The sequence below is a fragment of the Vigna unguiculata genome, chromosome 2 (genome assembly GCF_037176805.1).
Source record: "Vigna unguiculata cultivar grain cowpea cultivar isolate G323 ecotype 2 chromosome 2, ASM3717680v1, whole genome shotgun sequence".
NCBI classification, from domain to species: domain Eukaryota; kingdom Viridiplantae; phylum Streptophyta; class Magnoliopsida; order Fabales; family Fabaceae; genus Vigna; species Vigna unguiculata.
The window spans coordinates 34,583,618-34,599,135 of NC_140793.1; the positions used below are offsets into that span (position 1 = coordinate 34,583,618).

Consider the following 15,518-nt stretch of genomic DNA (forward strand, 5'->3'; position numbering starts at 1 on the left):
TGCTTAATTTTTTAATATATATTTATAAAATAAAATTATTCCATCTAAGCATTATAAGTAAGAATTAAAAAATTTAACCGTACATCACAAAGTTTAAAAAAATTGAATTTAAATTTAATTTAGGAATATACTTATAAATACCTTAAAATAACAACATTCTAGTTAGCTGTATTATTTACTCATTTTAGTAACATTTTTTTTAAAAAAAATTATGTAATGAACACATTTAAAATAATAAAAAATTAATTTGTTACATATAATGAATAACAATTAAATATTTTTTTTTCTGTTTGATGTCTCCTTGGACTATTTTTTTTTACTCGTATGAATTTTGACTTATAACTCTAAAAATATGAAATAAAAAAATTACTCAATAACATATGTTATTAACGTTGTAGTTCTCGCAAAAAAAAATTATCATTTCCAGAAAGATAATTATGGAACAAACTAAACACTCTTAAGTAATTTATTAAAAATTCAAAAACATATGATTCGTAAAATCAGTTTGGAACATTTTGTAAATGAAATTTGTTATTACCAAACGACTTTTTTTTAGAGAGTCTAAAACTTATCCTAAAATTATATTTTGAGAATGGGTAGGTGAGACATTCCACAATGAATTGAACCTATTTCTTTGAAGGATTATTATAAAACACAATTCTAAACTATTTCAGTTACTTCGTAATGGTAAATCTCATATGGCATTTTATAAAATGTTTCTAAAAGGAGATAAATTTTGTGAGTATGTGACACAAAGTGCATAAGGAAACTTGGGGTGCTGAAAGAAAGTCTCGAAGAGAAAAACTATAGGATGCTCTCTGATTGGGCTATGAGCCCAAATATGGCAAAACTGTTTATTGGGCCATGTATCTGAAAAGCCCAAATGGAGAGGTCAAATAGGCTTGCTATCCCCTTAAGATAGGCCGTGTTAGCATTCGCGAACTATAAAAAAAGAAAAAGAAAATGAAAACATTAAAATCACACATTCAGTTAATTCCCGTAAATTAATAACGTCAGGATCAATAAATTGGCATAAATTTGATTAAAAAGAATATATTTTAGAAGTCAGGGTTAAAAATAGCTTCAAAGTTAGAGAGATAAAGTAGCTTCAAGGAACTCAAGAAATTTCTTCCAAAAAAGAAATTCACGAATAATTTTAGTCACCACAAAAATATTAACGTCAAACATTAATCGGTTATTGAGGTGGAAATGATAAATTTCCAAAGTTTCAAATTTTAGAAAAAAAAAAAAAACGTTGATGAAAAAAATCACAGGCAGCAATGCATTGCTTTCGAAAGCAGTCATATAAAAGAACTCAAAAAGGTAATAAATTTATCAAATATTAATTTATAAATATTTTCGTCACTGTGGAATTAGTAAAAATATTCTTTATCTAATTAATTTCTGATGGAAATATTATTAGTAGTCACACGTAAAGGTTAAGGTGTACTCCGATGTAGTTCAAACAATGAGATACCGAACTTGGGTGGTTTGTTTTCGCGGTTCCTTTGAACACACACAATTCCAATACCATTCTTCCCAGCGTGTGTTTCTTCTTCCTACGTCAATTATCACTCTTTTCTTCTCAGAAAAACACCCTTTCCTCTTCCTATTCATTCTTCATCCCACCTCAATTCCTTCTCGTGAGTATTCTTCTCTTTTGCTTTTCTCTTAATGTAGTTATATTACATCAACCTCTTTCTACTGTTTTACAATTCCTTCCTTCTGTTAGTTACATTTTTTCCCTATATCTGATTCCAATTCTCATGTAGAATTCAACCCTTGTTCAATGAACTTTTTTGGTCGTGCATCCTAGCACACGGTTCGTATAAAATAATGATTCATTTTGAGCATCGTAGGCCACCCTCAAGTAATGGTAAAGTTTTTACGGTTAAAAAAAATGGTCATCGATTACGGTTTTCAATCGTGAGAGGTATAGGGTTTTAAGCATGGATTTTGATTCTTTAATTCCGATTTTGTTGTAAAAGAATTGCAGTGAGAAATTCAATTTATTTCTGGCATGCAGACAGTTTAATTTGAAGGCATGCAATTGCAGGTTATCAGATATATTGAACATATTTTGTATATATGAATGCACTTTTTCAGTAGCATTGTGCTGTTTACAAATGAGAAGTCCGAAGGCTTTGTCCGAAGACAGGGACGTGACTATAGCAAGAGGTGAAGAAGGAGAAGATGAATTGCGTTCTGGTTTTCAGGGACTGAAGTTTGACAGTGGAACTGGTAGTGGTAAGAAAAAAAAAAGTATTCACCCCCCGATTGAAACGCATTGGGATCTGCATTCATCAGCGTCAGGGAAAAAGTCTAATTCGTCACCTATAAAGTCACTCTTGTCATTGTCATTCCCGTTCATGAAATTTAGGAGGAGTAAAAGCCTTGTAATGATTCTAGAAGGAGCTCGTGATCCTAAGGATAAACAAATTGTCGAGTCTTTTCGCGAAATGCTTTTACAAGAATCTCTCCTGCCACCTAAGCACGATGATTATCACACTCTTCTGAGGTATATATATATATACACATAAACATGTATCTCTTAATTGCAGAGTTAGCTTTCTAACTTCACAACTTTTCAATGATGCAAGGTTTCTGCGCATGAGGGATTTCGACATGTCAAAATCCAAAGGAATGTTCCAAAATTATCTGAATTGGCGCAAGGAATTTCGAGTAGACCAGCTTCCGAAGGTGAACGAACAACTTTAAACTTGAATATAATGAAATTGCTGAATTAATATTATATGGGAGTTTCACATATTGGCCTAATAATCAGGAATTCAATTTCACGGAGTACAATGAAGTGAAGAACTGTTATCCTCATGGATACCACGGAGTTGATAGATTCGGAAGACCCTTGTATATTGAGAGAATAGGGATGGTAGACCTTAACAAACTGGGGCAAGTTACCACATTTGAAAGGTTTATCAAACATCATGTGTCAGAGCAAGAGAAAACTCTCAAACTAAGATACCCTGCATGTTCTCTAGCGGCTAAAAGGCACATAGCATCCACTACAAGTATCTTGGATGTCAACGGAGTAGTAAGCACATTTTTCTGAACATTTTTTTCCTTTTTAACTCAACTAGGTAGCCATGGGAGAAAGGAGTTGCTAAGTTTTCAGTGAAGAAAATAGCCTTTTCAAAAACTATCCAAAATGTGACCTTGTTATGATCTATTTGGGTTCACTTCACTTTGTAGTGGTACATATATACATATCTATATTATAAGGTATCTAAATACTGATACAGTTATTTGGCTGTATTCTTACATTCCAGGGAATGTCTAATTTCTCAAAGCCCGCAAGGTACCTCTTTACGGAAATTCAGAAGATCGATAGCTGTTACTATCCTGAGGTATTTTTTTTTGATTATAGCTCACATGCTAAGATTTGGATATGCTTCTGATAAATGTGTGACACTGGAGTCACTATATCTGATCATAAGACTTGCTTTCAAGATGTTGACAGTGATTCAACATAACACAAAACAATTATAATCTATACACAGTATAATTTCTGATACACTCATGGTGCAATTTATCACTAACGACTTTATATGAAGTTGGGGAATGAAACACAGAGAGAGAGAGAGAGGAAACAAAAAATAGAGTTGTAAACCTCAGCTACTTGCATTTCTATGGCTAATTACGTTGAGATATTGATATTCCTTTTTGTTGCAAGGTTGAATACTTAAACATATTGATTGCACTTAATATGAAGACATGTCTGAAATTTGTACTGAAAAACTGATTGTTAAGATTTGTTAATCAATCGAGATGGAGAAGATATGCTTAAATGTTGTGTTTTATAAGATCAGTGCGTAGTTAACTAGTATTATTAATAAGCAATTTATTCTTGCAGACTCTAAATAAGCTATTTATTATTAATGCCGGATCTGGGTTTAGGATGCTGTGGAAAGCAGTGAAGACATTTCTAGATGAACGCACAGTAGCAAAAATTCAGGTATGATTAATAATTGAAACTATATATATTATTTCATGATCAGATGCCATGAATTTGCACATATTATTGTTTTCTGGCCTCTATCCATGTTGAACATGAAAGCTTGCTGCTACAGGTGTTGGGCTCTAATTATCTCAGTGTGCTGCTTGAGGCTATCGAACCGAGGTAATGTGACTTCTGCATGAATATGACTATATACAAAACATGATAAATTTATAAAATTGATTGTCTGATTGCAGTAATTTGCCAACTTTTCTGGGTGGTAACTGCACATGTTCCGATTACGGAGGTTGTCTGATGAGTGATCGAGGGCCCTGGAAAAATCCAGAAGTGTTGGAAATGATTCAGGTTTGACAGTGTTGTGAATGAGATTACTGCTCTTGATTTTTTAGCTGTGAATTTGTGATCTAGAAATAGTTGAGAGGGACATGTTTATCTCATTGGCTATACATGTTCAGGCTGTTAACTTGAGAGAAGAGATCGATGGTAAATGCGAGGATGTTGAGGTGGCTACAGAAGATTCCTCGATGCCTAAAAAGGTGAGGTAGTGTTAATTGTTGTACAATGATATGAACTTTGTTGCTTAAGATAATGACATATGCAGGTTGAGATGCAGACCAAAGATGGCGATAACACTTTGAGTCTGCTTGAGGAGACAGCGTGCGTGGGGTCAGACTCTGCATGTACTTGTAGGTTAGCAATGCAAAAAATTGATTGTCTTGAAGCTACTCTTGGAGACATACAGAATGTGAGTTTTCATATTGTTAATGATTCAATTTCCATGTTAAGGTTAAACCAAAGCAATAGGAATTTTTTATGATACTTGTAATGTTGGCAGAAAATCAAGACGCTGGAAGATGCACTTCAAAACACCATTGTGGTGGTGAGATTAAAAAACTTTGATGAATTAATTCCTCTGGCAATGTGAAGTGGCCGTGTATTTTTACCTTTACTTTTTTTCTCTTTCAGGCATCGAAAGAACAAGCACAGCATTCGGGACAACCAGCAGTATAAAAGTGGGTAGTGTTAGCACTATTGCAGCAGTAGTTAAAAGAAATGCCGTTGCAGTGAGTCTATTGAATTTTTCCCAATTCCCATTATTGTAATATTAAAGTTTACAGGACTCTGCTTTGTTAATATCCTAACATGCTTGTTGTACAAAACTCTACCAATACTTGTCGTATAGAAAGGAAAAATAAAATAATTTTACACAGTAATGTATTTCTTGGTAAGACACTATTGAGATGATATTAAGTGTAAGAAATTGTAGAAAAGAAAAGAATGATAACTTTTTTAGGATTGGAAAGACGGTTTATTCAATTTACTTTGTTAATATACAGTTACTAATTAGGTGTATAAAATAAGTTTTATTAAGAAAAACGAAATAAACTTTATACTTTATCGTTATTGATATAAGTAATGGAAGTGAAAAAAGAAAATAGAAATTCAGACAAGAAGGGAAAATAGAAATCGTTGATGTTGATGGTGGGTAGAGAAAATAAAAAGAATTGGAGAAAAATCACATGAAAATAAAGATAATTTAGTTGAAGAGGAAAAATGAAAAATGAAGATAAATAATATATGTTTTTAATTAAAAAAATAATAAGAAATAAACAGAAAATTATTGTCATAAAGGTTATTTGATTTTAAGGAACTATTTGTTATTATAATCATTATTAATATTTCACTTTAAATAATTGCTATTTTTATTTATTTTAAATTCAAAGTTTTTTTTTTTTTGTACTTTATCTTGATTGATCAACTTGATTTAGATAGAATAGTCAGGTAGTATTGGGAGAACTGGATCTCTATTATTTCTATTTTTAAACCCCGCTGATGATACATTATAATTTTTTTCTGTTAAGAGTGAAACTTGTTTAGGAAGTTTGATATTTGAGACAATTTTAAGAACAATAAGTGTTGAGTATTTAAAGTTCTCAACTTCCTCAGATAAATTATATTTTGGGAAAATCAATTATTTCCCATAAACTATTGTCAATTTATTTATGAATTAAATCATGTGTATTGTTAATTAAGGGTATTTTTGTTTTGTATTTAAATCATGTTTAGAAAATATTAATGTTCTTTGGTATAGACAAAAGAAATAAAGATATTCTGTAGAGGAGAGAGAGGGGTAAGAAATGAATTACGAGCGGAATTTCAAGATTAAAAAGAAAAGAAAAAGGAACGTATTTATTTATGATTAATAATTCAATTTATTGTTAGTAATTTCGATTATTACATTTGTTCGTTAAAATTACTTTATTATTTATTATTATAATATAAATAAAAAAATTTAGAATATAAATAATTATAATAAATACATATTGATTAGGAAAACAATTACTTTTGACACTTTTACCCTAATTTGACACATTATTTTTTCACTTTTTCATTACAAATAAATATGTCAAAAGCGTGTCAACCTATTAACTTTAACACTCTAAACGAGGTATTAAATAGACAACATGATCAATCACATTGCAAACACACTTTCCAAAACTTTCAGCACACATTTAAGAAGAAAATTTTTTGCTTGGTTCCACTAATTTTTTTTTCCCACATTTTCTCCTTATTAAACAATCTTCTTCTCCCTCATTTTTTTTTCATTCTTTTTACTCTGAAAATGACAAAAACAAAAAAGAGTGAAACTATTTAAATTAGAATAAAAAGTGAAAAATAATAAGAAATGAGTAGATAATTTAGATTAAAATTAACTAATATGAAAGAAAAAATAAATTGGACAAGTAGGTCGCGAGAGAGGTGGTTAAACATTACGTTATTAGTTAACTACCTCTCTCTCAAGGGTATTTCGTATGTAATTGGGAATGTGGTTAAAATAAAATTTACAACTAAAACATAAAATTACTTCAAAGTAAAATCACATGTAGAATAAATAAGAACACTTTTGGATGCATAAGCAAACACTTCATCATCATATTACATCTTTCAAAGTTGTTAAGATGCCAAAGTATTAGTTTTATTCAAGTTAATTAAAAAAATTTCAAATAACTTTCAACTATGTGAAACTTAAAAACTGAATAAAGACAAGTAACAAAACATGAACTTCCTTCCCATTTCATCTAATCACAAACTATGTAACTAAATAAAATTAATATCCATTAGTTCAATTATTTTAAATGCATGATTTATTCAAATAATATGTATATATTTTAAAAAAATGAAAATACTACAAAATTTAATTAATTTTTGAAAATATAAAATTACAATTACATGATAACATATTCTTTTACAAACAACATACATTTTATTACATAAGGAAATTTATGTAATTATATATATATATATATTGTTTCATTTTATATTTAACACTTTTTTTTATCAAGTTAGAAATTTATGACATAAAATTTATGAGCTACCAACGAAACTGGTAATTAACCCATAGGTATCGGTAATTGTTTTGTGAATAAAAAAGTGAATTGAATTAATTGGTTTGTCTTTTTATATTAAAATGTAGAAGGAGTAATTATTAAAGTATTAATTAGTAGGGAGGCGCATTAAAATGACCACGTTCTCCACCACAGAGAAAATAGAAAAGAAAAGGAAGTTGAATGAGAATCCCTCCTCTCTGTTGTAATTGTAATTGTAATTGCAATTGAATTCCCATTTGGGTTTCAATTCTCTTTCTTTTCCTTTCCTTTTCTTCCATCTTCTCGATCTCTCCGATCCACATTCTTTACGCACCAGATCCATCCAATCCATTCACTCTCCTCAATCGCATTCCGAGATGAGCACCGGTGACCTTCTCAGCATCGAACCTCTTGAACTGAAGTTCATATGTGCGTTCTTTTTCTCTCTCTTTCTTTCTTTCTCTTTCCCTTTTTTCTATTCTTCTAGGGTTTCATTTTCATTCCCTTTTTTCAGTTGAGCTCAAGAAGCAGATCTCGTGTTCTCTTCAATTGTCAAATAAGACCGATAGCTATGTAGCTTTCAAGGTAACCAACCTTTCATTTCAACTCTCTCCCTCTCTTTCTCTCTTTCTCTTCAATTTTTAGGAACAACTTTCTTATCGTCATTATGATTTTGAGAAACCTTTTCTTCCCAGCATCTTGCTCGATTTGCATGTTTAATTTTGTTATTCTGATAGGTGAAAACGACCAATCCAAAGAAATACTGTGTTCGTCCAAACACTGGAATTGTCTTGCCACGATCTACATGCGATGTTATCGGTACCTATCGGGAATACAATACTACTCTCCATATCTAATTTCATTTTCTAATTTATGACTGTTAATCGATGTTTTTGTCACATTTTTGTTTATTTTACAGTTACCATGCAAGCGCAAAAGGAAGCTCCGGCTGACATGCAATGCAAGGATAAATTTCTTCTTCAAAGCGTAAGAGTAGAGGATGGAATCGCCGCAAAGGATATCACTGCAGAAATGGTATAATAAGACGTCATGCTATTGCTACCCGTTGCAATTTTCTTGATTCTTTTTTTAACTGTTTATTGGGTGAAATGACTGAGACCCCTGCCATTGGGATTTTTGTAGTTCAACAAGGAAGCGGGGCATGTGGTTGAGGAGTGCAAATTGAGAGTGTTGTATGTCTCTCCGCCTCAACCTCCGTCTCCAGTCCCGGAAGGTTCCGAGGAAGGATCATCACCTAGAGGTTCTGTTTCCGACAATGGAAATATCAGTGGCGCTGACTCCGCTGCAGTGAGTTCTTAACTTGTGGTTTAGGTGAATCTTTTTTTTTTCTCAACAGAAGATTTAAGATATTAACTGGGACGTTTTTCTCTTTGGGCTTGTTAGGTAACAAGAGCATTTGCTGAACGACATGATGGTCCAGAAAAGTCTGTTGAGGTAAATCTAAGTGATAAAATTTTGGAGTTTATACGCTGTTACTGAACACGCGTTTTGGTCTGAGGACAGTGGCCGTGTTAATTAACCGACGCTAGTAGGTCGTGATTCAGTATTGATACTTACCAGGAAAAAATACAAATTAGAACTGAACTTTCTTGTTTGAACAGGCGTCACTTTTTCAATTTGCATTTTTATGCAATCAGTATACTGCGAATGGAAACTGAACTTCTGAACATGTCACTTGCTTAGTTTGCATCGTTTAGCAACTTTGGATATTTGAACTGTCATTCACTGTGTGCCAAACTGGTGTTCAAATTTACAATTGAATACTTTAGATAGAGTCGCAATTCTTGGGAGTAATATTGATTGGAAGGAAATTTCTTAACTGAGTGCTTATTAGAAAATGGATTTTATGCCTAATTTAACCTTACAAAACTAGTTTGTAAGATGTGGACCCTTGGGATTAGGGGGACTCAATAGTAGGTGACATGAGACCCAACACCTTGCTAGGATAGATTCTAAATGACTTTTATACCATCTTAAAGTAGTGAGTTTAAGTTTAACTCAACTTCACAAAATCGACTTTCAAGTTAAAGATTGCACTCATATATATATATATTAATTTGACTTTGGTTTTAGTTGATGTAGGCTCTTTGACATATCCTCTCACACTGAGAACTATACATCCCAGGCAAGGGACTAGAGGGGTACTCGATAGTGGGTAATACAAGGTCCAATGCCTTGTTAGGATAGATTTTGAGTGGCTTTGGTATCATCATAGGAGAGTGAAATTTAAGTTTAATTCAACCTTAAAGCTAGCTTATAAGGTGATGTTTGTATCCTCTTACATATTATAATTTGATCTTATCTTTAATTGATGTGGGCTCTTTAACTATGATCAAGTAAAATTAGTAGTTTAAGCAAGAGTATAATAATTAAAGATAATGGTTTTAAAGGTGGGGACTTCTTGCTCTACCATTTTTAATCCCCTGGTTGGCTGCTAACAGATAGAAGGGAGAGGATGAAAATAGGAATGATGGAAATAATTTGTTGTTTTGTGGGGTTAGATATAGAGTGGAGATACTTGAAATAAAGGTGGGATCCAATATTCATTTTCACTATATTTCCTACCTTTTTTCTACTTCTCTTTAGAAAAATACTTCTAATTTCCTGTTCATTTCTCACTTATTTTTATTCACCTTTTCTATGCCCATTTATCATGTTTCTTTCACACTCCCTCCTCCTTTGGAAGGCATCCACCAGTTTTGTTGTAGAATTCTCTAAATTGCTCATATATTTGCAAAACATGGCATCTAATTAAATACATATGATCATATAAGTATTAGAGCATATCATTTGTATAAAACGGTGGCTTGGTTGGGGAAGTATCTTTCTTGCGTAGTGAGGTCCTTGGTGTGATTTCGGAGTCATTTCAAATAACTTTTGCAGATTGTTTCTGCTTCAAACTCTAAGGGGGCGTTTCTTCAACAGAACCTTTTATGAAAATAAGTTGGTAGAGAATAGAGAAAAAACAGAGTAGTAAGTAAAGGTCTTTGTCTAAAGAGAAACAAAAAAAAAATGAGGAGAGGGATCAAGAAATAAGTAGAAGTAGATGAAAAGAAGTACGGCAGATCTACCATTTTTTAAAATTATTTTTTCACGAATCTTCCCCCCACCAAGCACCTTTTATTATTTCCATTCCTCCCCTTTCTCTCAGCCAAACAGGCTAAGTTCATATTTTCAGGATCAGCATCTCGAGTATTACCTATCAATCATGAATTAACAGGACGAAAAACAATTTCTTTTTTGGTTCCAGGCTGTAATGATTTTAAAAGCTTGTAACTTCAGTTTTTTTTTTTTTTAATGTTTGGGGACATTATTTTGATTGTAGTCAGCTTATTTTGCAGGCAAAAGCTCTTATCTCAAGGCTGACAGATGAAAAGAATAATGCAATCCAACAAAATAACAAGCTTCGTCAGGAACTGGTGAGGATTTACAAAATATTTTCTGATAGATAACTTGTGTCTCTCCATCTGACTGACCTGTATTTCTCCTGAATGGAGAGGGGAATACCAAAGAGTATTGTTACCCCTGTATAAGTCGGTAGTACGGTTCTACCACCGAAAGGAAAGCACCATAAATTAGAAAGAGAACTGTGAAAAGTTTGATCACTGGTTCACAACTGAGTCTGGTGGATGTGCTGGTTTTCTTCTGAAGGAATTGCTTCTTTCCGTTTCTTAACATGATAAAATGAACTCTTATATAATTAACTGGGTAAAGGTGGTTCTGTTTTTGGCTTATTTTCGCCCCTTGTCCTTGGGCTTTTGCTTAATAAAATTAAAATGCATTTTGTATTATTGTGGAAGAATTTACCTTAAATATTATGTTAAATTACCAACTAATTATCTGACTTTTCATCACATAACCAAGCTGACTTTTTATTTGAAAACTTAATTTGAACTGAAAAGTAGAAAAGATGGTCTGTGATTAGATGGGAAACTTGGAATTATGTCTACTTAATTTAGGAGGGTCTTCACTTGAATATAGGGGGCCCATGATTTTTTATTTTCTTCCTAAAAATGCATTTTATGTTGAGTCAATATTTTCCTGTTAATTTTCTGTATTGTTCGTGACTGTTAATTGCTTGGAATTGGGAGTGGGGAACAGGGATTTTGAGCATTAGCAGGAGTTTTTGTTTTACGGAAAATATGTTCAGGAGGTAGTGGTTATTTTTGCATCCTGTTGTTTGGTATTAGTTCCTCAGCTTACCCCTTCGGTTATATTGTTCAATTTGTGCACTTGTGCTTTCGTTAGATCTGTTAGGAACACATTTTTCCTGTAAAATGCTTTCTCACCTATTTATGTCGAGTTTCAAAGTGGACACAAGTCAAACATTGTCTAGTCATGCATACGATGATAGGTTTTTTTTTATGATATAGACAAGTATATGATGACAGACAAACTGGTATGATCTATTTGTATTAAAGAAAATAAGCAAGTGTTTTTTAACCAACCAAACTTAGTATATATGACGTTTGAACTGTGGGGGAACACTTAATTGATGATCTTATTATCTGCAGGACATGCTGAGACGGGAAAGCAGCAAAAGTCGTGGGGGTGTCTCGATGGTCATTGTCATATTAATTGGCTTACTTGGCATAATTATTGGGTATCTCATGAAGAAGACCTAAGTCTTTTTGAGATTCAATCCTTCACCATATGTTTGATCTTAGTTTTCCTGTTGTTCCTGGCTATTCAAGAAATGAAGACGAAGGGCAAAACAGATTAAATCCAGTAGGTGTTGGTGTTTTTTTGGGGGTCGACAACAATATGGACATAGAAACATTAGTTGAAAGCGTGGGTCAATGATTTCTTTCAAGAGCAGATTACTGTGAACTGACTCATGCTTTTGTTAACATGCATTCTTTTTAAGTCAAGGGAAAATTTGTTGTTTTATGTGGTTCATTCAGTGACTGTCTGGAAATGTCAACAATGGCCACTAGTAGCATGCATATTATGAATATCGGATATTTTGTTTATTTTTCATGAGAATAATATTACTTTGTAGTCGTTAGATTTCCGAAAGCTGGATAAAAGGCTCATTACTTGCCCTGGGTCATCAGTTTCGTTTTCTTTTTCAAATGGTTTTTAAGGATATGTTTTGAAAGTATTTTTTTTGCATTTTGATGCACAATAAAGAATTTCAATACAATCAAACCTCTAATCCAAGCATGTAGTTGAAAGTTGGCAAAAACTAGCTACTGTTTGTCTAAAATGGGTTAAATTATTTGCCTAAAATAAGGTAAACTTTGGAACTTAACGGTACTCGTATTTTATTAGAAATTATGATTGAAAATGACTGTCTCTGATTATCATACTTCAACTAAGTCTCAGTTTGGATCCACTTGAGTTGAGTACTGTATACGAAGATAGATAGAAAAGGAAGTGTGGAGCGCGTTTGTATCTAACTATTTTCATTGAAATGGAAGTGCCAATTGCCAATTCACGGGTGGGCAGTGAAATACAGACCTTGTGATATTGAAGAGTTTTAGTAAGGAAGATAGCTCATTTCCACGAAGGAAGATAGCTCATTTCCACGTTAATTACGTTATTAATCTTCTGCTTTTGGATTGCAGAGAGGTTACATGGCTCGTGAAAAAAAAATTGTAGAATGGATGATGACAGATGAGAGAATTGATTATTTGATTTTATATATATATATATATATATATATATATATATATATATATATATATATATATATATATATATATATATATATATATATATAAAGAACTGATTCTCTATTTCTTCAATTATCTGATTACTTATTATATAAAGAATCGATTCTTGATTTCTTTGTATATTAAAAAATTAATTATTAATTATTATGTAAATATAATTAATATAATTAATATATAATATTAGTAATACTAATATAATAATAATAACAACAACTTATATTTTATTTTAATATAATTTAAACTAATTATATTCAATTTAAATTATTTGTATGATTAAGGATACATGATAATTTTATCCCCTTATCCTTTATTTCTTATCATCTTTCTCTTAACTAAATAAGTCCAACCTTTACTTCTTTTTCTTTTAAATACACTCAATCCGAGTAAAAAATATATATTCGACTGAATTCGAAAAAATCCAAAATGAATTTATGTGTCGAATGGATCGAGTAAACGCATAATATTATTAAATAAATAAAATGGATGATTATAATTGGATGCGAATAGCAAATTAGAATTTTATGAATATTTAATTCAAATTAAATGTATTTTTTTAGTATTTATAATTATATTTCTGGTACGATATTTTTTTAAAGATTTACTTCATTTATATAAAATAAAAAATATATTTTTAAGAAAATTAACTTATATAAATCTGTAATGCGAATAACTCATCCGAATAAATCCGTTATTGAAACAATCACCGATAAAATAAATGACAAATTACGAATTTCAAAATATCAAATTTAAATCATACAGAATTAAACAGGACCCAACAAGACCATGCTCAGGCCTAAGGAGTAGTAGTCGATGATTTTGTTGAATGAGTAGATCCTATATTTTATTTAGGTTAAATAGCATTTTAGTAGGAGTGTTACAAAAAAAGTAGCAGTTTTGAATAAACAGGGATGAGATCGTTCCCATTACAAAAATCCCGAATAGTTGCAGCTAGACAGCAGAATGACGCAACAAGCAAGCGCATAACAGAAGAAACGACGATAAAAAAGAAGAAGAAAGTGTAGGTATGAGCAAGAAAGAATGAAGAATGAATCAATCATCATCTTTTTTGTTTGACTTCTTCCTGAAAGTGTGTTCAACCTGGGTGGCCATGGAATAAGCGGTGGAGGCAAGCGCCTTAATGTCTGGGACTTTGTAGTTCTGCGCAATATACAGCCCCAAAGCTGTGGCCATCACGTGCGAAAGACTGCTTCTGATTATCCCCATTGTTAAACCACACCAAGCGACACGAACACGAACAACCAAAAATTGAAAAACTATCTTTAATTGTTTTCTTGTTGGTAGCGTATGAATGGCGTCACTTCTATATTTATTCCTTCTTAGGTCATAACATTAACCCCTTCTCCAAGCAATTTTTCTTTTCAAACAAACAAATTAACCTAAAACCCTTCTTCAAGTAATACCATCGGTGGGACCCGTATATTCGCCGTGCCGATTAGGTTTAGTAAAACTGACAATAAATAATAAGATTTGGTTAAACTTTTAAGTTTTTATTATGTTATTTTAATTATTTGTTTAAGTATTAAGAGATATGAAGTTTTATGATTAGTATAAATTAATATTGTGATTAAGGTTAAGTGATATATGGTTTTTATTCTTTTAATTAAAAGTATTTTGAATAATAATATTGTTATATTTTACTTTCCGAGTAACCTTTGTTATTTCACGCGTCTCTAATGAGAATAATAAAAATAATTGTCACTTTACATTAATGATAATATTATTTTAAATTAATTATAAAGTCTCGCAATTCTTTAATGTATATAAACAAATAAATAAAATGAAGTTAAAGTAATAGTCATATAATCAATTAATATAAAATTTAAATAACAAAAATTCAATTATGAATATAAAATTTTTAAATGCTCATCAAATTGAAAAAAATTAATAAAAACTCAATTTAAAATATAAATTTATAAAAACTTAAATTGAATAAAAAAATATTGCAAAATATTTTCTTTTGTTTTATTGAATATTATATATTATACATTCTTATCAAATCGTCTATTTTTAGATTATAGATATAATGTGTAAAATTTGTTCCATCCGTGACTCATATATTTAACAAAATTATAGTTGAATATTTAAACATGGTTGTACTAAGTAGAATACGAAAAACATAATCTGGAAACGGTACCAAAACAAAAAGGTTTATTTTATTTGATTATATGATCATATGGTATTGTCTTCAGAAAAACTTCAGAAGACATTTCCTAAACTATTTTTAAAATACTCAATATTAATGATTAATTTTATATTTTTACAATTAAATCAATACTTGTCTTTAAAAATATTCTATTTCTGACAAAAAAACTTATATATATATATATATATATATATATATATATATATATAAATAATGATCTGGTTTCTAATAATATAAAGAAAGCGTTTAGATTTACAACTTCACAAATTATGTTCAAAGAAAAAAGATACCTGAATAGTTCCTCATGTTCA

At 31.1% G+C, this 15,518-nt stretch overlaps 3 protein-coding genes across 9 annotated transcripts; 2 read left to right on the forward strand and 1 right to left on the reverse strand.

The window, feature by feature from the left end:
• Nucleotides 1–1,440: 1,440 nt before the first annotated feature.
• Nucleotides 1,441–5,190, forward strand: LOC114174105 (Sec14p-like phosphatidylinositol transfer family protein). Of its 7 annotated transcripts, none has more exons than XM_028058859.2 (12): nucleotides 1,441–1,643; nucleotides 2,107–2,518; nucleotides 2,601–2,700; nucleotides 2,786–3,052; nucleotides 3,288–3,365; nucleotides 3,872–3,973; nucleotides 4,089–4,138; nucleotides 4,213–4,321; nucleotides 4,432–4,512; nucleotides 4,578–4,721; nucleotides 4,812–4,856; nucleotides 4,943–5,190. In XM_028058859.2, exons 1-12 carry the CDS (start codon nucleotides 1,469–1,471, stop codon nucleotides 4,985–4,987), a joined length of 1,608 nt encoding a protein of 535 aa, XP_027914660.1. In that variant the 5' UTR covers nucleotides 1,441–1,468; the 3' UTR covers nucleotides 4,988–5,190. The 7 variants fall into 7 exon arrangements, with proteins under 7 accessions (XP_027914660.1, XP_027914661.1, XP_085525827.1 ...); XM_028058860.2 differs by having other exon boundaries at nucleotides 4,590–4,721; XM_085669701.1 differs by having other exon boundaries at nucleotides 1,532–1,643; nucleotides 2,057–2,518.
• A 2,319-nt stretch (nucleotides 5,191–7,509) lies between these two features.
• LOC114174165 (vesicle-associated protein 1-2-like) lies at nucleotides 7,510–12,384 on the forward strand. The gene is made up of 8 exons (XM_028058943.2): nucleotides 7,510–7,773; nucleotides 7,859–7,929; nucleotides 8,082–8,163; nucleotides 8,264–8,379; nucleotides 8,488–8,652; nucleotides 8,749–8,799; nucleotides 10,707–10,784; nucleotides 11,880–12,384. Exons 1-8 carry the CDS (start codon nucleotides 7,722–7,724, stop codon nucleotides 11,988–11,990), a joined length of 726 nt encoding a protein of 241 aa, XP_027914744.1. The 5' UTR covers nucleotides 7,510–7,721; the 3' UTR covers nucleotides 11,991–12,384.
• Nucleotides 12,385–13,857: 1,473 nt separating this feature from the next.
• Nucleotides 13,858–14,379, reverse strand: LOC146888524 (uncharacterized). The gene has a single exon (XM_085668684.1). The coding sequence runs from the start codon at nucleotides 14,265–14,267 to the stop codon at nucleotides 14,094–14,096; it is 174 nt and encodes a 57-aa protein (XP_085524810.1). The 5' UTR covers nucleotides 14,268–14,379; the 3' UTR covers nucleotides 13,858–14,093.
• Nucleotides 14,380–15,518: the final 1,139 nt, after the last annotated feature.

Bases quoted from the DNA above. Each gene is read 5' to 3' on its own strand.
- LOC114174165 (XM_028058943.2), top strand. From the start codon at position 7,722: ATGAGCACCGGTGACCTTCTCAGCATCGAACCTCTTGAACTGAAGTTC. The intron at 8,164-8,263 runs GTACCTATCGGG...TTTATTTTACAG, and splicing joins ATCTACATGCGATGTTATCG to TTACCATGCAAGCGCAAAAG. The intron at 10,785-11,879 runs GTGAGGATTTAC...TATTATCTGCAG, and splicing joins ACAAGCTTCGTCAGGAACTG to GACATGCTGAGACGGGAAAG.
- LOC146888524 (XM_085668684.1), bottom strand. From the start codon at position 14,267: ATGGGGATAATCAGAAGCAGTCTTTCGCACGTGATGGCCACAGCTTTG.
- LOC114174105 (XM_028058859.2), top strand. From the start codon at position 1,469: ATGAGATACCGAACTTGGGTGGTTTGTTTTCGCGGTTCCTTTGAACAC. The intron at 3,974-4,088 runs GTATGATTAATA...TTGCTGCTACAG, and splicing joins GCACAGTAGCAAAAATTCAG to GTGTTGGGCTCTAATTATCT. The intron at 4,722-4,811 runs GTGAGTTTTCAT...TAATGTTGGCAG, and splicing joins CTCTTGGAGACATACAGAAT to AAAATCAAGACGCTGGAAGA.